This window comes from Oncorhynchus clarkii, chromosome 5, assembly GCF_045791955.1.
Source record: "Oncorhynchus clarkii lewisi isolate Uvic-CL-2024 chromosome 5, UVic_Ocla_1.0, whole genome shotgun sequence".
Classification (NCBI taxonomy): Eukaryota; Metazoa; Chordata; class Actinopteri; order Salmoniformes; family Salmonidae; genus Oncorhynchus; species Oncorhynchus clarkii.
The window spans coordinates 60,475,606-60,498,138 of record NC_092151.1 but is presented as its reverse complement, the minus strand read 5'-3'; the positions used below and the strand labels follow the sequence as shown (position 1 = coordinate 60,498,138).

The following is a 22,533-nucleotide window of genomic DNA, read 5'->3' as shown; positions in this document are numbered from 1 at the left end:
AGGTTTTCTTCCAGAATGGTCCTGTATTTGGCTCCATCCATCTTCCCATCAATTTTAACCATCTTCCCTGTCCCTGCTGAAGAAAAGCAGGCCCAAACCATGATGCTGCCACCACCATGTTTGACAGTGGGGATGGTGTGTTCAGCTGTGTTGCTTTTGTTGCCAAAAAGTTCAATTTTGGTTTCATCTCACCAGAGCACCTTCTTCCACATGTTTGGTGTGTCTCCCAGGTGGCTTGTGGCAAACTTTAAACAACACTTTTATGGATATCTTTAAGAAATGGCTTTCTTCTTGCCACTCTTCCATAAAGGCCAGATTTGTGCAATATACGACTGATTGTTGTCCTATGGACAGAGTCTCCCACCTCAGCTGTAGATCTCTGCAGTTCATCCAGAGTGATCATGGGCCTCTTGGCTGCATCTCTGATCAGTCTTCTCCTTGTATGAGCTGAAAGTTTAGAGGGACGGCCAGGTCTTGGTAGATTTGCAGTGGTCTGATACTCCTTCCATTTCAATATTATCGCTTGCACAGTGCTCCTTGGGATGTTTAAAGCTTGGGAAATCTTTTTGTATCCAAATCCAGCTTTAAACTTCTTCACAACAGTATCTCGGACCTGCCTGGTGTGTTCCTTGTTCTTCATGATGCTCTCTGCGCTTTTGACGGACCTCTGAGACTATCACAGTGCAGGTGCATTTATACGGAGACTTGATTACACACAGGTGGATTGTATTTATCATCATTAGTCATTTAGGTCAACATTGGATCATTCAGAGATCCTCACTGAACTTCTGGAGAGAGTTTGCTGCACTGAAAGTAAAGGGGCTGAATAATTTTGCACGCCCAATTTTTCAGTTTTTGATTTGTTAAAAAAGTTTGAAAAATCCAATAAATGTCGTTCCACTTCATGATTGTGTCCCACTTGTTGTTGATTCTTCACAAAAAAATACAGTTTTATATCTTTATGTTTGAAGCCTGAAATGTGGCAAAAGGTCGCAAAGTTCAAGGGGGCCGAATACTTTCGCAAGGCACTGTATCTACTAGAACTAAAGCATTAGTAAACCACCTACAATCATGCAGTGCAGAGTAGTCAGCAGCAAGCAGTTTAGCAGTTACAGTGGCAGGCCTTGACTTGAAAAAGTTCCAGTGTTGGATAGCCATAGCAAACTATGTTTAAACCAGATGTTTGAGTAGGCTAAACCAACTAGCTGTATTCGATGCTAGCTAAGAAAGTGAAAGTGAAAAAATATATACTACGAAATATAGCTATCTCTCTCTTGCTTCACCTTAATTTTGGAAGAAATTAATTTGTCTAAAACCTTTCAACTATTGTCTTTCTCCTTCTTTTAGTCAACTACTCACCAAATTTTATGCACTGCAGTGCTAGCTAGCTGTAGCTTATGCTTTCAGTACTAAATTCATTCTCTGATCCTTTGTTTGGGTGGACAACATGTCAGTTCATTTTGCAAGAGCTCTGATAGGTTGGAGGACGTCCTCCAGAAGTTGTCATAATTACTGTGTAAGTCTATGGAAGTGGGTGAGAACCATGAGCCTCCAAGGTTTTGTATTGAAGTCAATATACCCAGAGGAGGACAGAAGCTAGCTGTCCTCCGGCTACACCATGACACTACCCTACAGAGTGCTGTTGAGGCTACTGTAGACCTTCATTGCAAAATAGTGTGTTGTTATAAATGATTTGGTGACATATTAATATATTTAGTATAGTTTTAACTGAAAAGGATAACCTTTTCATGAAAAATGAAATTCACTGAGGAGCCTCCACTGATTCTTCTGCATAGTCAGCTGAATGAATAAAGGCTGTAAGAGTAGTCTAGGTCTGGAAGACAAGTAGAGGCCATCCACGTCGCTCCGGCCAAACGCCCTGCCCACTAGCACTTCTTCTCCGCTAGGAGTCTGGATTTGCTTTCCTACCCGTCGTCTTGTAGAATGCGAACACATTCTGACCATTCTGATTGGTCCACAAAACCAATGGGTTGGGCCAGAACCGGCCTACACGAATAATGAATCACGTCATTGGCTTTGATACTCGTATTGGTTGTCGACGATCCAATCGCTGATGAATTTGTTTTGTACAATACCACTCATTTTGACGTGTGCACCAGCAACTTCTAGCATGGCAGTTTCAGCAATCAATAGAGCAGCATAATTTAATTCAGGATGACTCATCACACAAGAGTAGAGGAGGAAGTGATGAAGAAATCCTCTAGGGCACTGGTTCTCAAACCTCTCCTCGGAGACACTTAAATATTTCACAATTTTGTTTTCGCACTGAACTAGCTCACCTGATTCATTTAAAGGCTTGAATATTAGTTGACACATTGAAGCAGGTGTGCTAGCTCTCGAATAGATCAAATACATGGAACAGCTGGGGGTTCCCGAGTAGAGGTTTGAGAAACACTGCTCTAGGGTGTCAAATAATGTATTATAATAAGGGTTGTCACTCTCAATAGGGATGAATGAGTGGCCGGCTTTCAACCCTTCGGTACTCAACAGTATCACACTTCCTGATTACAAGAGAACAATTGCAGTACCAAAGAACCCAGCTGGAAGCCATGCTATAGTCATTTTCCTAATTATTGGCACTCAACCTTCAAATCAAAATCAAATTGTTTGCGTTATTGGTCACGTAGACAGTTTAGTAGATGTTATGGCGGGTTCAAAGAAATGTTTATGTTCCTAGTTCCTATCAATCAATGCAGTAAATCAGTAAGTCAACAAGCACACAATAATACAAAATAAAATAAAGACATAAATAGAATGTAAACATTATTAAAGCAACCAGTGTTCAATGACTAGGTATACTGAACAAAATGGAAATGCGTCATGCAACAATTTCAAAGACTTTACTGAGTTAAAGTTCATATAAGGAAATCAGTCAATTGAAATAAATGTATCAGGCCCTAATCTGTTCATTTCATATGACTGGGAATACAGATATGCAACTGCTGGTCTCATATACCTTTAGAAAAGATAGGGTCATGGATCAGACAACCAGTCTGGTGTGAACACCATTTGCCTCATGCAGCGTGACAAATCTCCTTCACATAGAATTTATATGACTGTTGATTGTGGCCTGTGGAATGTTGTCCCACTCCTCATTAATGGCTGTGCAAAGTTGCTGGATATTGGTGGGAACTGGAACACGCTGGCGTACACTTTGATCAATAGCATCCCAAACATGCTCCATGGGTGACATGTGTCATGACGTTGGCCTGTGGGTGAGGTTTATGACCCCCCCCCCCCCATGAATACCTTTCTCCCTTTCCTCTCTCTTGACTCTGCAGAAGGACTCTTGAAAAGCCTTTGTTAAGCATAGAGAGTCTGGGAACATCAAAAGGTGGGGGGAAAGGAGCCATATTTCGGTAATCCAACCAGCTGAAAATATGCATTGGTACTAAAGGAATATGATGCCAGATCAGTTGGCGTCAGAGACATTATTACTGATGATAGAACAACAAACTGTATCTGGGAAAGTCTACACATTATAGTTATCAGATTCACATGGAATCGTTGCAATTGAAATGTTTAAATATGAAACTATTTGTGAAAAGATGAAATGTAATTTATCTTCTTAATGAGAGAACGGTTTGTCATAGAGTAAACTATGCTCAACTCAGTGGCCCTGCCCATGTGAACGGACATTGGTTATAAACTATGAAACACATCCTTCTCTCCCCTCCTATATAAAGCCCTTGACGAAAATGTAACTTTCTGTTCCGAGGACATTAGGGCGACAGTCCTACGTTAAAAGTGCTCAGATAATAAGCTGTTCCAAGGACGTGTGGACTTGAGGTCCCCACGTTGAAAGGACAAAGACCACCTACAGAACTAAGCCAACCTTAGAGAACCTAACAAAATTAGCATCAAATTTCAATGTGAAGGTGACGACCTACACCCCGGAAAGATGAATTTTGACTACCAGCCAGAATATAGCATGAGCTTAAAGTATGGCAACTTGGTATGAACTTTGAACTCTTATTCACTCCAGAAGTGATACCTCCTAGCCGTTGAGTTAGCAGCAGTTTCTAAACGTGGGCTAGGAGAGGACGGACAGAGTATCCATTCTACCATGCTCCAGTTCACCACTAGACATTCTTCAGAGGACCAGAGATCCATAAAGGACAAACCGGCCTTCCATCAACGATCAATCTACCGAAGCGCAGCTCAGAGTAAATATTTATTGCATTCTCCTTTTTCAAACGGGCGGTTATTTAGAATGCATAAGATTCTGTATTTACGATAGCTCTTTCACTCAAACCCAAACCCCTCTCTTTGTGTAACCAGCCGTCGTATCTGTTCCATCCACCAGGGACATTTTCTTTATGACATAATAGGTCCATCAATGTATGATTCATTCTGTGTATATGATTCATTCTGGGTATAGTAGTTAGGTAATTAGTAAATAAATAATTAAACCCAATTTTGTATTGCTGATTCAACTTGTTAGCCGGGGTTCGTGAAGATAACCAAGAATTTAGCACTTTCAGATGAGACTTAACAAGGTGACGATTAAATATTGACTGCTATGGATGTAAAAGATTACTAGGTCTTCAAGAGTTTATTTGGAAGATAACAGCTCTATAAAAATTATTTTGTGGTGCCTCGACTTTCTAGTTAATTATCTACCTGATTAGCTTAATCATGTAATATTAATTACAGATAAATTATTTTATAGAATATCATGTCATATCACTTAATCCGACATAGCCAAAGACACGACACATGTCTAGTGAGTATGCAGGCCATGGGGGAACTGGGACATTTTTAGCTTCCAGGTATTGTGTACAGATCCTTGCAACATGAGGAAGTGCATTATCATGCTGAAACATGAGGTGATGGAGGTGGATGAATGGCATGACAATGGGCCTCATGATCTCGTCACGGTATCTCTGTACATTCAAATTGCCATCAATAAAATGCAATTGTGTTCATTGTCCGTAGATTATACCTGCCCATACCATAACCCACCGCCACCATGGGGCAAACTGTTCACAACATTGACATCGACAAACCGCTCACCCACACAACGCCATAAACCTGGTCCGCGGTTGTGAGGCCAGTTGGACGTACTGCCAAATTATCTGAAACGACGTTGGCACGACAATGGGTTTCTTATGGTAGAGAAATTAACATTCAGTTCTCTGGCAACAGCTCTGGTGGACATTCCTACAGTCAGCATGTCAATTGCATAATCCCTCAAAACTTGAAACATCTGTGGCATTGTGTTGTGACAAAACTGTACATTTTAGAGTGACCTTTTATTGTCCCCAGCACAAGGTGACCTGTGTAATGATCATGCTGTTTAATCAGCTTCTTGATATTCCACACTTGTCAGATGGATGGATTATCTTGGCAAATTAGTAATGTTCACTAACAGGGATGTAAACATTTCTGGGATCTTTTATCTCAGCTCATGAAACATGGGACCAACACTTTACATTTTGTGTTTATATTTTTGTACAGTGTACATAGGACAGTCCCTAAGTTGCAGGGTAGAGTAGCCGGTGGTAGCCGGTTATTGACAGTGACTGAGAGGCAGAGTAGGGTACTGGGCAGACTACTAGGCGAAGGCGATCTAGTGGTGACTGTTTAACAGATGGTAGCTGGATGAACAGGCAGTGGCTCGGGTGGTTGAACTCCTTGATAATCTTCTTGGCCTTCCTGTAGATGTCCTGGAGGGCAGGTAGTGTGCCCCTGGTGCATTGGGCTGACCGCTCCAGCTCTGAGGTAGCAGACGGTGCAATTGCCGTAGCAGGCGGTGATTGAGCTGTTGCAACTTCACCACGCTGTCGGTGTGAAGGGACCATTTCAGGACCTCAGTGATGTTCGCACCGAGGAACATCTGGAGCTTCTGATCCTCTCCACTGCAGCTCCTTCGATGTAGACGGGGGTGTGCTCTATCTGCCGTCTCCTGTAGTCTACGATCAGCTACATAATTTTGTTGAGGGAGAGGTTACTTTCCTGGCACAGATCCACCAAGACACTCCTCCTCTCTGTCGGCTGTCTTGTTGCTGTTGGTAATCAGACCTACCACTGTTGTGTCGTTAGCAAACTTGATGATTGAGTTGGAGATGTTCATGGGTGAACAGAGAGTAAAGGAGGGGACTGAGCATGCATCCCTATGTGTTGAGAATCAGTATGGCGGAGGTGTTGTCCACCTTTGGTCAGCTGGTCAGGAAGTTCAGGGTGCAGTTGCACAGAGAGGGGTTCAGACTCAGGTCCTGAGCTTAGATGAGCTTGAAGGGCACTATGATATTGAAGGCTGAGCTGTAGTCGATGAACAGCATTCCTATATACAGTGCCTTGCGAAAGTATTCGGCCCCCTTGAACTTTTCGACCTTTTGCCACATTTCAGGCTTCAAACATAAAGATATAAAACTGTATTTTTTTGTGAAGAATCAACAACAAGTGGGACACAATCATGAAGTGGAACGACATTTATTGGATATTTCAAACTTTTTTAACAAATCAAAAACTGAAAAATTGGGCGTGCAAAATTATTCAGCCCCCTTAAGTTAATACTTTGTAGCGCCACCTTTTGCTGCGATTACAGCTGTAAGTCGCTTGGGGTATGTCTCTATCAGTTTTGCACATCGAGAGACTGAAATATTTTCCCATTCCTCCTTGCAAAACAGCTCGAGCTCAGTGAGGTTGGATGGAGAGCATTTGTGAACAGCAGTTTTCAGTTCTTTCCACAGATTCTCGATTGGATTCAGGTCTGGACTTTGACTTGGCCATTCTAACACCTGGATATGTTTATTTTTGAACCATTCCATTGTAGATTTTGCTTTATGTTTTGGATCATTGTCTTGTTGGAAGACAAATCTCTGTCCTAGTCTCAGGTCTTTTGCAGACTCCATCGGGTTTTCTTCCAGAATGGTCCTGTATTTGGCTCCATCCATCTTCCCATCAATTTTAACCATCTTCCCTGTCCCTGCTGAAGAAAAGCAGGCCCAAACCATGATGCTGCCACCATCATGTTTGACAGTGGGGATGGTGTGTTCAGCTGTGTTGCTTTTACGCCAAACATAACGTTTTGCATTGTTGCCAAAAAGTTCAATTTTGGTTTCATCTGACCAGAGCACCTTCTTCCACATGTTTGGTGTGTCTCCCAGGTGGCTTGTGGCAAACTTTAACCGACACTTTTTATGGATATCTTTAAGAAATGGCTTTCTTCTTGCCACTCTTCCATAAAGGCCAGATTTGTGCAATATACGACTGATTGTTGTCCTATGGACAGTCTCCCACCTCAGCTGTAGATCTCTGCAGTTCATCCAGAGTGATCATGGGCCTCTTGGCTGCATCTCTGATCAGTCTTCTCCTTGTATGAGCTGAAAGTTTAGAGGGACGGCCAGGTCTTGGTAGATTTGCAGTGGTCTGATACTCCTTCCATTTCAATATTATCGCTTGCACAGTGCTCCTTGGGATGTTTAAAGCTTGGGAAATCTTTTTGTATCTAAATCCGGCTTTAAACTTCTTCACAACAGTATCTCGGACCTGCCTGGTGTGTTCCTTGTTCTTCATGATGCTCTCTGCGCTTTTAACGGACCTCTGAGACTATCACAGTGCAGGTGCATTTATACGGAGACTTGATTACACACAGGTGGATTTTATTTATCATCATTAGTCATTTAGGTCAACATTGGATCATTCAGAGATCCTCACTGAACTTCTGGAGAGAGTTTGCTGCACTGAAAGTAAAGGGGCTGAATAATTTTGCACACCCAATTTTTCAGTTTTTGATTTGTTAAAAAAGTTTGAAATATCCAATAAATGTTGTTCCACTTCATGATTGTGTCCCACTTGTTGTTGATTCTTCACAAAAAAATACAGTTTTATATCTTTATGTTTGAAGCCTGAAATGTGGCAAAAGGTCGCAAAGTTCAAGGGGGCCGAATACTTTTGCAAGGCACTGTAGGTATTCCTCTTGTCCAGGTGGGATAGGGCAGTGTGGAGTGCCATTGAGATTGTGTCATCTGTGGATCTGTTGGGAAGGTATGCAAATTGGACTGGGTCTAGGGTTTCCGGCATGATGGTGTTGATGTGAGCCATGACCAGCCTTTCAAAGCACTTCATGGCTACCGAAGTGAGTGCTATGGGGCGGTAATCATTTAGGCATTTTACCTTCACTTTCTTGGGCACGAGGACTATGGTAGTCTGTTTGAAACATGTAGGTATTACAGACTCGGTCAGGGAGAGGATGAAAATGTCAGTGAAGACACTTGCCAGTTGGTCCACGCATGCTTTTAGTACACTTCCTAGTAATCCGTCTGGCCCAGGGGCTTTGCGTGATCACCCAGTCGTCCGGAACAGCTGGTGCGCTCATGCATGCTTCAGTGTTGCTTGCCTTGAAGCGAGCATAAAAGGCATTTAACTCGCCTGGTAGGCTCCCGTCATTGGACAACTCGCGGCTGGTTTTCCCGTTGTAGTCCTTAATATTTTTCAAGCCCTGCCACATCTGACGAGCATCAGAGCTGGTGTAGTAGTTTGTTGGTGGTTCATCTGAGGACAGAGCAGCATTTCTTATAAGTGTCCTGATTAGTGTCCCACTCCATGAAAGCAGCAGCTCTAGCCTTTAGCTCGGGGCAGATGTTGTCTGTAATCCATGGCTTCTGGTTTGGGTATGTACGTACGGTCACATTGGGGATGACGTCGTCAATGCACTTATTGATGAAGCCGGTGACTGAGGTGCTATACTCCTCAATGCCATTGGATGAATCCCGGAACATATAGACAAAGCTTGTAAGCAGGAATCAGTAGGATAGAATTATGGTCAGATTTTACAAATGGAAGGCGAGGGAGAGCTTTGTATGCATCTCTGTGTGTGGAGTAAAGGTGGTCTAGAGTTTTTTTTCCTCTGGTTGCACATGTGACATGCTGGTATAAATTAGGTAAAACAGATTTAAGTTTGCCTGCATTAAAGTCCCCGGCCACTAGGAGCGCCACTTCTGGATGAGCATTTTCTTGTTTGCTTATGGCCTTATACTGTGCGTAAGTGCGGACTTAGTGCCAGCATCGGTTTGTGGTGGTAAATAGACAGCTACGAATAATATAGATGAGAACTGTCTTGGTTGATAGTGTGGTCCACAGCTTCTCATGAGGTATTCTACCTCAGGCGAGCAATATCTTGAGACTTCTTTAATATTAGACATCGCGCACCAGCAGTTATTGACAAATAGATTCACACCCCCGCCCCGCATCTTACCAGACGTAGCTGCTCTGTCCTGTCGATGCACGGAGAAGCCAGCCAGCCCTGTATTATCCGTATCGTCGTTCAGCCACGTCTCAGTGAAACATAAGATATTACAGCTATTAATGTTTCATTGGTCGGATAGTCTTCATCGTAGATTGTCCCATTTTTATAATACGGAGGGAAGTGGTGCTTTCCCTACTTGTCAGCAAATTCTTACAAGGCACCCCGCCCTCCTCCCCTTTTTCCTCTGTCTTTTCTTCACGCTGATGACGGGGATTTGGGCCTTGTCATGACAAAGCAGTATATCCTTCGCTTCAGACTCATTAAGAACTTCTTCTTCTGCAATCCCGTTAACGGGATGATATAACAACAGCCAGTGAAAGTGCAGGGCGCCAAATTCAAAACAACAGGAATCTCATAACTAAAATTCCTTAAACATACATGTATCTTATAACGTTTTAAAGATAATCTTGTTTTTAATCCCACCACCGTGTCTGATTTCAAATAGGCTTTACAGTGAAAGCACCACAAACGATTATGTTAGGTCATCACCAAGCCAAAGAAAAACTTTGCCATTTTGCCATTTTTCCTGCCAAAGAGAGGAGTCACAAAAAGCACAAATAGAGATAAAAAATAGTCATTAACCTTTGATGATCTTCGTCAGATGACACTCATAGGACTTCATGTTACACAATACATGTATGTTTTGTTTGATAAAGTTCATATTTATATAAAAACATCTGAGTTTACATTGGCACGTTACGTTCACTAGTTCCAAAAACATCCAGTGATTTTGCATAGCCACATCGATTCAACAGAAATACTCATCATAAATGTAGATGATAATACAAGTTATACACATGGAATTATAGATATACCTCTCCTTAATGCAACCGCTGTGTCAGATTTCAAAAAAACTTTATCGAAAAAGCAAACCATGCAATAATCTGAGACGGCGCTCAGAAAAATAATCAAATTAGCCGCCATGTTGGAGTCAACAGAAACCAGAAATCACATTATAAATATTCCCTTACCTTTGATGATCTTCATCCGAATGCACTCCCAGGAATCGCAGTTCCACAAAAGATGTTTGATTTGTTCGATGATGTCCGTTATTTATGTCCAAGTAGCTACTTTTGATAGCGCGTTAGGTACACATATCCAAACGCTCGTGCATTACTTTGGACAAAAACTTCAAAAAGTTATATTACAGGTCGAATAAACATTTCAAACTAAGTATAGAATCAATCATTAGGATGTTTTTATCATTAATCTTCAATAAATTACCAACCGGAGAAATCCTTTGTGTCTAGAGGAGCAATGGAACGCAAGGCGATATCATGTGGAAAGTGCGTGACCAGGAAATGTCTCTCTGTCAGTAACCTGACTCATTCAGCTCTTATTCAGTCCCACAACACAGTAGAAGCCTCGTTCATTCATATCCCACTGTGAATTCAATAGGGCCTTGGTTGAAAATCGACCAACCTCAGATTTCTCACTTCCTGTTTGGATTTCTTCTCAGGTTTTTGCCTGCCATATGAGTTCTGTTATACTCACAGACATCATTCAAACAGTTTTAGAAACTTCAGAGTGTTTCTATCCAATAATAATAACAATATGCATATATTAGCAACTGAGACTGAGGAGCAGGCCGTTTACTCTGGGCACCTCTGGGCACCTTTCATCCAAGCTACTCAATACTGCCCCTGCAGCCATAAGAAGTTAAAGAAAATATCTTTGTCCAGTTCGAGGTGAGTAATCGCTGTCCTTATGTCCAGAAGCTCTTTTCGGTAATAAGAGAAGGTAGCAGCAACATTATGTACAACATGAGTCACAGACAATGTGAAAAAACAAACAAAATAGCACGATTGGTTAGGAGCCCGTAAAACGGGAGCCATCCCCTCTGGCGCCATTATATATCAATGAGGATTCTTACAGACTCCGAGAACCATAAAAAACGTGATCGCTGTTTTACCACATGCCCGTCTCCTTCCCCCTCGCCCGGGCCCCCAAGATACACTCAGATGTTCTGAGGGCAAAGGATGCTGGGACACCAGCTGTGGATTTAATGATTTTGCCCCCAGGCCTCAGATCAGAAGTGAGAGAAATATAATTCTGTCTCTACATAGAGAGGAGAGCCATGACCTCAAAACGCCTCCGCAAAGTATGCGTGTGTGCGTGTGCGTGCGTAAGTGCGCATGCTTTCCTGTTAAACTTTGAGTTTGTTCATCTGTATCATAGACACCTGCAGCAATTTTACATAAATACAGTACTGTATGTGTCACTACACATCTATACATATTCATTCTAGCATGATTGCGTGGGTGTAAATATCTAAATATCAAACAAATCCAACATCAAACTGCCTCCTCCCTGGATCCTCTCCCTGCCTGTGGAGCCTAGAACCTGTCCAGGTTTGACAGCAGAGTGTGAAGCACATCCTGCATGCGCATCACAATTAGCATCAAGCGCTCCACTGCTTCTCCGCCTACTTATTGATGGACTGCTGAGTCAATGCTTTTAATTACAACTACTCTAAACAGCTCAGATCTCTCCGAAAAGTTAGATCTCTGTTGGTTCTCTGGTCGGATGGGTAAGTGATAGTGGCAGGCAATTTGTGCCATGTCCTGTGACTCCGGTGTTGTAACTGATCCTGTCTCCTCGTGTATCCTTGTCTCCTTGTGTCCCCTTGGTCGTATTCATTAGGTCATGCAACGCTTTCAAAAGTTTTGAAAAATAAAATTGGCGTTTCTTATTAGATAAGCCCAGGTGGTCGCTCCCTGTTTCAGTCTGTTGTCTTTAGTTTGGTGCCTAATGAGCACGTCCCTTGTGTCTCCTTTTTACCTGACAGACATCGACGACTGCCAGTCCAACCCGTGTCAGAACGGAGGCACCTGCATCGATGAGATCAACTCCTTCGTGTGCCTGTGTCTGCCCAGCTACGGTGGAGCCACGTGTGAGAAAGGTAACGTTTTTATCACGTAACATCTCTGTCGTTAACCCACATCCCCGGGGAAAGGAGGAAGTGGTTGAAATGTATCAGTGCAGAAGCTTATGACAGAACACCTGTTCTCAGCTGGAGGAAGAATCCCTAGTGGGTATGAACGCAGCTACACCACTTCAAATTTATAAACGTTATTTTTGCTCTTCCATTACATGAAAGCAGTCACATTGCCCTCAAACAGAATTGTTTGACAATCACAATACTAGACAGAGGTTTATTTAAAGCACTGAGAGAAATACAGAGTGAGAGTGGGAAAGGAGAGAGGGAGAGTAGAAAAGCTAGAGATGGACAAGGTGTGTGGAAAGAGGAATGGGGCCCAGAGAGAGGGTCCATAGCCCCTCCATTCCGAGCCCTACGCCACGTACCCCTGCCACAACCACAGCACTCATACAGATGAGATATTGAAGAGGCTATGGACCCTGGCTTCTCCCTTCACATGTGATCTCACTCACTCACTCGCTCACTCACTCACTCACTCACTCACTCACTGCTCTGATTCTGGGGGTTTTCCTCAATGTGCCTGTGTCTGCCCAGCTACATTGGAGCCACGTGTGAGAAAGGTAACGTTTTTATCACGTAACATCTCTGTCGCTAACCCACATCCCCAGGGAAAGGAGGAAGTGATTGAAATGTATCAGTGCAGAAGCTTATGACAGAACACCTGTTCTCAGCTGGAGCCCCTCAAGGAGGAAGAATCCCTAGTGGGTATGAACGCAGCTACACCACTTCAAAATTATAAACGTTATTTTGCGCTTCCATTACATGAAAGCAAGTCTAGGAAAGATAGCCAGCCACATAGCCCTCAAACAGAATTGTCTGATAATCACAATACTTTAGAAGGTGGTTTCTTTGAAGCACTGACAGAAAGACAGAGTGATAAAGGAAAGAGATAAGGTGAGAAAAAATATAAATAAATCAAAAGGTAGGGAGAATAAGCTATGGTCCATAAATAGACCTGGACAGTGGACTAATGCATATTTACCACAGTAGAAGCCCAACGTCTGGTAACTGTATCCCAGCTCCCTCTTCCTGCAGAGCTCTTTCAGGGTAATGGGCCTTTACAAATCTAACTGCAGCGAGAGAGGGAAAGAAAGAAAGAAAGAAAGAAAGTTAAAGATGGGCAAGATGTGTGGAAAGAGGAAGGAAGGAGGATGGGTCCCAGCGAGAGAGAGAAACAACAAAAAAAGGACAGTGGTGTGTGTGCGCGCATGTGTGCGTGTCTGTGTGTGTGTGGAGCCTAGTCAGTTACGTGTGTGTGGAGATGGACAGACAAGTGCCAGTGAGGCGTAGAGGGTTGAGGCTCAGTGAGTGTGTGTGTGATTGCTCTGCTAGAGCGAGACTGGCCTCTTCACCAGGACCTCCCCTCCAATCAGAGCCCTACGCCACGTGCCCCTCACCAGCCTGCCTGCCACACCAGAGCACTCATACAGATGAGCTATTGAAGAGGCGATGGACCCTGGCATACACACACACACTCTCTCTCTCTCTCTCTCTCTCTCTCTCTCTCTCTCTCTCTCTCTCTCTCTCTCTCTCTCTCTCTCTCACACACACATACACACACTGCTCCGACTCACGGTGCAGCGAGAACCCTGCTGTGTAGCTATCGTCATGGTTGACTTGGAGCAGCAGGCTTGAGAGGAGAGGAGAGGCTGTGGCTGCCATCCCGCTCTCGCCGCTTAATAAGACCACACATAAATGATTCAACCCTGAAGAGAGGAGATCGCAGCCCTCTCCTATTTGAATGTCATTCATAAGGAAAACCTTGAACCATGAGCATGGAACTAAGTAGACGAGAACTCTGACAGATACTTTACGATACTATAAAGAAGGCGCTAACGTTCTATAATGAAGTACTCAAGAATACTGAAAGGATCGTTTATAGTATTGCCTCTTTTGAGATGGTAATATCCCCTTTTAAATGTAAGGCAATCAATCTCTCTTTCACTGAAGTGCCTTAACCTAACTACCCCTATCAAGTTCATGTTCAGCCATGTCATTCTTCCCTGTAATACGATCCAAGGCCTGCTGCCTGTCCCCAACCCTTCATCCCAGCTCCTCTGGTCCTTTGATGCTCCTGCTTCCCCCCTCCCTCCCCCTCCCTCCTCCTCCCCCTCTTCCAGGCCCTCCAGACAGTTTCCATGGAGACCACCGCAAGGAGTCATATAGATTCCTCCAAACTCATTGTCCAATGGCCATGTCACATCGCCGTGCAGTGCACAGCCCATCACAGACGGGAGAGAGGGGAGAGAGACTGTTCGTTGTACCTGTACTATACTCTACTGTATATACACTACATGACCAAAATATGTGGACACCTGCTCGTCAAACTTCTCATTCCAAAATCATGGGCATTAATATGGAGTTGCTACCCCCTTTTCTGCTACAACAGCCTCCACTCTTCTGGGAAGGCTTTCTACTAAATGTTGGAACTTCCACTCAGCCACAAGCATTAGTGAGGTCGGGCACTGATGTTGGGACAGGCCTGGCTCGCAGTCTGTGTTCCAATTGATCCCATAGGTGTTCGATGGGGTTGAGGTCAGGGCTCTGTGCAAACTAGTTCTTCCACACAGATCTCTACAAACCAGTTCTGTGTGGACCTCACTTTGTGCACAGGGGCATTGTTATGCTGAAAAGGGGCCTTCCCCAAACTGTTGCCACAAAGTTGAAAACACAGAATCATCTAGAACGTAATTTTATGCTATAGTGTTAAGATTTCCCTTCACTGGAACTGAAAAACAGCCCAGACCATTATTCCTAATCTACCATACTTTACAGTTGGCACTATGCATCCGTTCTCCTGGCATCTGCCATACCCAGATTTGTTTGTTGGACTGCCAGATGGTGAAGTGTGATTCATCACTCCAGAGGAAGTGTTTCCACTGCTCCAATAGCGGTGAGCTTTCACCACTCCAGCCGAAGCTTAGCATTGCGCATGGTGATCTTAGGCTGCTCGGCCATGGAAACCCATTTCATGAAGCTCCCGATAAACAGTTCTTGTGCTGACATTGTTTCCAGAGGCAGTTTGGAACTCTGTAGTGCTTCAGCACTCGGGCAGTCCCGTTCTGTGAGCTTGTGTGGCCTGCCACTTTGCGGCTGAGCCGTTGTTGCTCCTAGACATTTCCACTTCACAATAACAGGACTTACAATTTTACCAGGGCAGCTCTAGCAGGGCAGAAATTTGACAAATTTACTCATTGGAAAGGTGGCATCCTATGACGGTGCCATGTTGAAAGTCACTGAGCTCTTTAGTAAGGCCATTCTACTGCCATTGTTTGTCTGTGGACATTGCATGGTTGTGTGCTTGATTTTATACACCTGTCAGCAACGGGTGAGGCTGAAATAGCCAAATCTACTAATTTGAAGGGGTGTCCAGATACTTTTGTATATATAGTGTAGCATATTGTATCACCGTCACATGGTGCTAGCCTTCTAAACTGGGACCTCATTATCAGTTCATACTGCAGATTCTCTATGTCTGTCTTTCTGTCTCAGTCCCCCTTCTCTCTCTCGCTCTCAATCTTTTTTCTCTCTCTCTCCTCTCTTTCTTTCTCATCCTCACACCTTTTCATGTTTCCATCCTGAAGCAAAACCATTCCAACCCTTCTGTTTACTTCAAACCTCTCTTTCTCCCTCTCTCTCTCCCTCTCCCTCTCCCTCTCCCTCTCTCTCTCTCTCTCTCTCTCTCTCTCTCTCTTTCTCCACAACAGCATCCTGCCAGAGAAAGCCCTGTTGTGCTGTCACAGCGAATCTGCCGTGTGTTAGCATTAGTCACGTCTTTATACATTAATAAAAGCCCTGTGACGATTCTCTGTCACAGAGTTTCATCTGTTCCCTGTGTACGGCAGTATAGTCTCTGGTCTGAGAGCTTTTGGTGCTATTGAGTGTTAACACGCACACACACAAATACTAGGCCCGCCCACACACACACACACACACACACACACACACACACACACACACACACACACACACACACACACACACACACACACACACACCACAGGCATGGACACACTCACTGTGGATTCATGTTGCTCTCTATGCCCGCCATCCCAACTCCAAAGCTTCTCCCACTCACTGCTTACTTCAGCAGAAACTACACATGGAAGAAATCCTTCACATACAGACAACACCACCAGCAACAGGCTTTCTTCACTGGTGTTCCCTGTGATGGGAAAACTCACAATCCACACAACTCCTACCAACTAAGTTATTGTAGTACTGAAGTAATAGTTCTCAATAACATAGACAGAGTTTGAACAACAACCACATAAAGAGCATCCCAATCCCCAGGTGATAAATCGCAGCCCCCCCCCCCCCCCCCCCCCCCAGAACAAATAAGTAGATACATTGAAAAGAAAGCCTGTTAAAGTATTGTGCTCCAGCTATTTAATCCCAGGGCTTGTCGTTGTGGACTGACATACTGCTGCCTTTATCGAGAATGCACACTCCTCACGTGCTGCTTTAACTCAGAGAGCCTACTGGAGAATGCTACTGCTTTGCCAATGTTTTCTCCTCCTCCTTCTCTTTGCTTGCCTGCTTTTCCATCCGTTGCATAAATATTTATTCAGCGTTAGGAGAAGTTAGCGAGGAATGTTGTCTGATAAAGGTGTTAAATCCTCCTGTGTGTTGTGTAGCTGGTGGCAGTGATTAATGCCAGGTTAACGGTATTGTAGAGAGAAGGAGAGGAGGACTTAAACACCAACGCTAAAACTAAACACTCGCGTCTGTAGGAAGAAGCCTGGAAAATAAATATGTATTCCTACCTCTCTGTCTCTCTCTCGGTCTCTCTCTATTTCCCTCTTCCTGTCTCTCTACTTCCCTCTTCCTGTCTCTCTATTTCCCTCTTCCTGTCTCTCTATTTCCCTCTTCCTGTCTCTCTATTTCCCTCTTCCTGTCTCTCTACTTCCCTCTTCCTGTCTCTCTATTTCCCTCTTCCTGTCTCTCTACTTCCCTCTTCCTGTCTCTCTATTTCCCTCTTCCTGTCTCTCTACTTCCCTCTTCCTGTCTCTCTACTTCCCTCTTCATTTCCTTCTTTATGTTTCTTCTTCCACTTCTTCTTCGTCGTCGTCTTCGCCTCTCTCGCTATCTCCCCCCTCTCTCACGCTATCTCTCTCTCATCCTCTTGTTTCTCTTTTAATTCAGTCCTTGCCAACCCTATAGCTATATTGCACACACTGCACATACTACAGGTAACTGCCATAAATAATGGGAACACTTGAGTAAATTAGGGATATAAAGTATATTGAAAGCTGGTGCTCCCACACAGGTGTGGTTCCTGAGTTAATTAAGCAATTAACATCCCATCATGTATAAAAAAGCTGGACAGGCCATTATTTTGACTGCCATGTCTATGCCCCCATAGGATGACAATGTCCCCATCCACAGGGAACGAGTGGTCATGGTTTGACGAGCATGAAAAACTGTCTTACAGTAGTCACCAGATCTCAACCCAATTGAACACTTATGGAAGATTCTGGAGCAGCGCTTGAGACAGCATTTTCCACCACCATCAACAAAACTAACCCAACAATAGAGTTCCAGATATTTGTAGAATCTATGCCAAGATGCATTGAAGCTGTTCTGGCTCGTGGTGCCCCAACACCCTATTTAGACACTTTATGTGGGTGTTTCTTTTATTTTGGCATTTACCTGTATATTTCCATGACCCATTTGTGTTGTACTGTATTCGGCTCATAAAGCAGACTTGTGTGTAACTCCCTGTGTGCAGATGCTTTATGCATCACATATTTATAGCAGCAGTTTATGACACACTGTAATCAGACAGTAGGGCTTAGGTACTGTAAGCAGCTTTTAGGTAGCAGCTACTTTACACTACTTTACAGTCTGTATTGCTTTGATGACTGCAACTAAAAAAAAAGTGTTAACTGTAGCCATTTATTTCCCTTTATAGTTTACACCAGTCTCAACGTCAACAGTGAAGAGGTGACTCCGGGATGCTGGCCTTCTAGGCAGAGTTCCTCTGTCCAGTGTCTGTGTTCTCTTGCCCATCTTAATCTTTTATTTTTATTGGGCAGTCTGAGATATGACTTTTTCTTTGCAACTCTGCCTAGAAGGCCAGCATCCCGGGGTCGCCTCTTCACTGTTGACATTGAGACTGGTGTTTTGTGGGTACTATTTAATGAAGCTCCCAGTTGAGGACTTGTGAAGCGTCTGTTTCTCAAACTAGACACTCTAATGTACTTGTCCTCTTGCTCAGTTGTGCACCAGAGCCTCCCACTCCTCTTTCTATTCTGGTTAGAGCCAGTTTGCGCTGTTCTGTCAAGGGAGTAGTACACAGCGTTGTACGAGATCTTCAGTTTCTTGGCAATTTCTCGCATGGAATAGCCTTCATTTCTCAGAACAAGAATAGACTGACGAGTTTCAGAAGAAAGTTCTTTGTGTCTTGCCATTTTGAGCCTGTAATCTAACCCACAAATGCTGATGCTCCAGATACTCAACTAGTCTAAAGAAGGCCAGTTTTATTGCTTCATTAGTCAGCAAAACAGTTTTCAGCTGCGCTAACATAATTGCAAAATGGTTTTCTGCTCTATTAGCCTTTTAAAATGATCAATTAGCCTTTTAAAATTATTAACTTGGATTAGCTAACATAAAATGTCATTGAAACACAGGAGTGATGGCTGCTGATAATGGGCCAATAGTCATTTACAAATGAACAATGTCTACGCTGTATTTCTGATCAATTTGACGTTATTTTAATTGACAAAAAATGTGCTTTTCTTTAAAAAACAAGGACATTTCTAAGTGACCCCAAAATTTTGAACGACAGTTGAAGTCGGAAGTTTACATACACTTAGGTTGGAGTCATTAAAACTTGTTTTTCAACCACTCCACAAATTTCTTGTTAACAAACTATAGTTTGGCAAGTCGGTTAGGACATCTACTTTGTGTTTGACACAAGTAATTTTTCCAACAATTGTTTACAGACAGATTATTTCACTTATAATTCACTGTATCACAATTCCAGTGGGTCAGAAGTTTACATACACTAAGTTGACTGTGCCTTTAAACAGCTTGGAAAATTCCAGAAAATGAAGGCATGGCTTTAGAAGCTTCTGATAGAATAATTGACATCATTTGAGTCAATTGGAGGTATACCTGTGGATGTATTTCAAGGCCTACCTTCAAACTCAGTGTCTCTTTGCTTGACATCATGGGAAAATCGAAGAAATCAGCCAAGACCTGAGAAAAAAATTGTAGACCTCCACAAGTCTGGTTCATCCTTGGGAGCAATTTCCGAATGCCTGAGGGTACCACGTTCATCTGGGAATGTAATGAAATAAATAAAAGCTGAAATAAATCAGCTAATATTATTCTGACATTTCACATTCTTAAAATAAAGTGGTGATCCTAACTGACCTAGAACAGGGCATTTTTACTTGGACTAAATGTCAGTAATTGTGAATAACTGAGTTTAAATGTATTTGGCTAAGGTGTACTGTATGTAAACTTCCGAATTCAACTCTCTATATATTATTTTTTTGTTGGACATAAAAGACTGTAAAAACACCAGGAAATCAGCTCCAAGTAATTTGAGAAAGTAATTGAGAAAATAATTTGAGATATAAGAAATCTGTTCCCAAGTATTCCCACGCATAATAGACACGTGGTCGTATACAAATGTAAGCAGGGTTTGGAATTATTATGTTTTAGTCAAACATTATATCTGTTTGTGGTCTTCTTGTGGTCAATTTGCAGTCTACAAATGATTTGTAACATCCGCTCAACAACAAAAAATACTGAACAAAAATATAAACGCAACATTTAAAGTGTTGGTCCAATGTTTCATGAACTGAAATAAAAGATCCCATACATTTTCCTTATGCACAAAAAGCTTATTTAGCTCAAATTTTGTGCACAAATTTGTTTACATCCTTTTTAGTGATTATTTCTACTTTGCCAAGATAATCCATCCACCTAACAGGAGTGGCATATTAAGAAGCTGATTAAACAGCATGATCGTTGCACCTTGTGCTGGGGACAATAAAAGGCCACTCTAAAATGTGCAGTTTTGTCACACAACACAATGCCACAGATGTCTCAAGTTTTGAGGAAGCATGCAATTGGCACGCTGACTGCAGGAATGTCCACCAGAGCTGTTGAATTGAATGTTCATTTCTCTACGATAAGCCACCTCCAACGTTGTTTCAGAGTTTGGCAATACGTCCAACTGGCCTCACAACCACAGACCCCGTATAACCACGCCAGCCCAGGACCTCCCATGTCGCAAGGATCTGTACACAATTCCAGAAAGCCTGCATACCAAACATTTCACCCATTGACCATGTTTGGGATGCTCTGGAATGAGATGTACAACAGTATGTTACAGTTCCCATCCATATCCAGCAACTTCACACAGCCAGTCTCTTCTTATTATTGGTTTCCTTTACTAGTATTTTCTTTGCATCAATTCAACCATGAAGGCCTGATTCACGCAGTCTCCTCTCAACAGTTGATGTTGATGTGTGTCTTTTACTTGAACTCTGTGAAGCATTTATTTGGGTTGCAATTTCTGAGGCTGGTAACTCTAATGAACTTATCCTCTGCAGCAGAGGCTACTCTGCGTCTTTCTTTCCTGTGGCGGTCCTCATGAGAACCAGTTTCATCATAGCGCTTAATAGTTTTTGTGACTTCACTTGAAGTGACTGACCTTCATGTCTTAGAGTAATGATAGACTGCCGTTTGTCTTTACTTATTTGAGCTGTTCTTGCCATAATATGGACTTGGTCTTTTACCAAATAGGGCTATCTTCTGTATACCACCCCTACCTTGTCACAACACAACTGATTGGCTCAAATGTATTAAGGAAAGAAATTCCACAAATGAACGTTTAACAAGGCACACCTGTTAATTGAAATGCATTTCAGGTGACTACCTGGAATGCCAAGCGTGTGTAAAGCTGTCATCAAGTGTGGCTACTTTGAAGAATGTCAAATATAAAATACGTTTTGATTAGTTGAACACTTTTTTGGTTACTACATGATTCTATGTGTAGTAACACATGATGTGTTATTTAGTAGTGTTCACTATTATTATACAATGTAGAAAATGATTTTTAAAAAATACAGAAAAGCCCTTGATCGAGTAAGTCCAAACTTTAAACTGGTACTGTACATCTGAGTTGTTTGAGTAAGAGACAGAAGAGAGATGCTGTTTTATGCAGTATTGTGTTTTAAGACAGGCATCTCCAGGGTCAGCCTGGAGCCGTTGAGCCGCTGTGGGTCCTGTCTAAACCACGACTCGGCATAAACCGCAAGGAAAGCCAGCAAATTGATCTTCCTTTGGGTATTTATCGAGGCTATTAATGCTAATGAAGATTTGTGTTATAATAAAACACGTCGAGAGGGACACGCACCGGGGCTTGGAGCAGAAGGCGGGCGGATCGAGTGGGCTTCAAGTCTTTGCCGTCTCTCTTAATCCTGCCAGCGCTCGTCCTCGCTCTGAGCATGATCCACCTCACTGGGGGCCTTGCATCTGCGGGAGCCGCACGGCGCCAGGAAAATTATCACTAAGTTTTCAGGCAACTTGGCAGGGACGAGTCAAACAGAATAATGAAACGCTGTCAAACGACTGACTCCAGCTCTCAGCCCATATGCTATTGTCTCTGTTTGCCAAGTCTGTTCTGGGGGAAAATGAAAGCCCATCTTGTCGCTGTGTGGCAGGATAGGAATCTGTGTTGAATGTCATTCAAGGTGCTTAATTAGGGACGTGTTCCAGGAGCAATCCCCTTCATCTCCTCTAGGACTGTGTGGCAGAGGGAGCGAGTCCTAGCATTGGAAAGCACTGCTTCCTTTTCTCTTTCTATCGCTCCCAGGCAATCCCAACACCCACAATCTCTCTCTCTCACACATTCATACATACATACATACTGTACACACACACACACACACACACACACACACACACACACACACACACACACACACACACACACACACACAGGCATGTTATGTTCTTCTACCCTCATGGGACCTAAAATACATTTCCATTCTAAATCCTATTATCCCCAACCCTGATCTTAACCCTTACCATAACTTTAACCTTCACCCTTAACCCAAACCTGTAACTCCTAACCCGAAATCTAACCACTAACCCCTTACCCTAACCCCTTACCCTAACTCTAAACCTAACCCCTAAACTTAAAATAGCCTTTGTCTCCACAAGGAAGAATTTTCCTTGTTTTACTATTCTTGTGGGAACTTCGGGGGATTTTTGGTCCCCACAAGGATATAAGAACCTACCTACCTACCTACCTACCTGCCTACCTATCCGCCTGCCTGCCTGCCTGCCTGCCCGC

At 43.1% G+C, this 22,533-nt stretch overlaps 1 protein-coding gene across 1 annotated transcript in view; it reads left to right on the top strand.

Annotated features, from left to right (window-relative positions):
* LOC139410136 (neurocan core protein-like) overlaps nucleotides 1–22,533 on the top strand; it is a 203,130-nt gene that overhangs the window by 164,142 nt on the left and 16,455 nt on the right. The window contains exon 11 of the mRNA XM_071155579.1: nucleotides 12,063–12,176. Within this exon, the coding sequence (XP_071011680.1) occupies nucleotides 12,063–12,176 (114 nt within the window). The remainder of the gene's footprint in view (nucleotides 1–12,062; nucleotides 12,177–22,533) is intronic.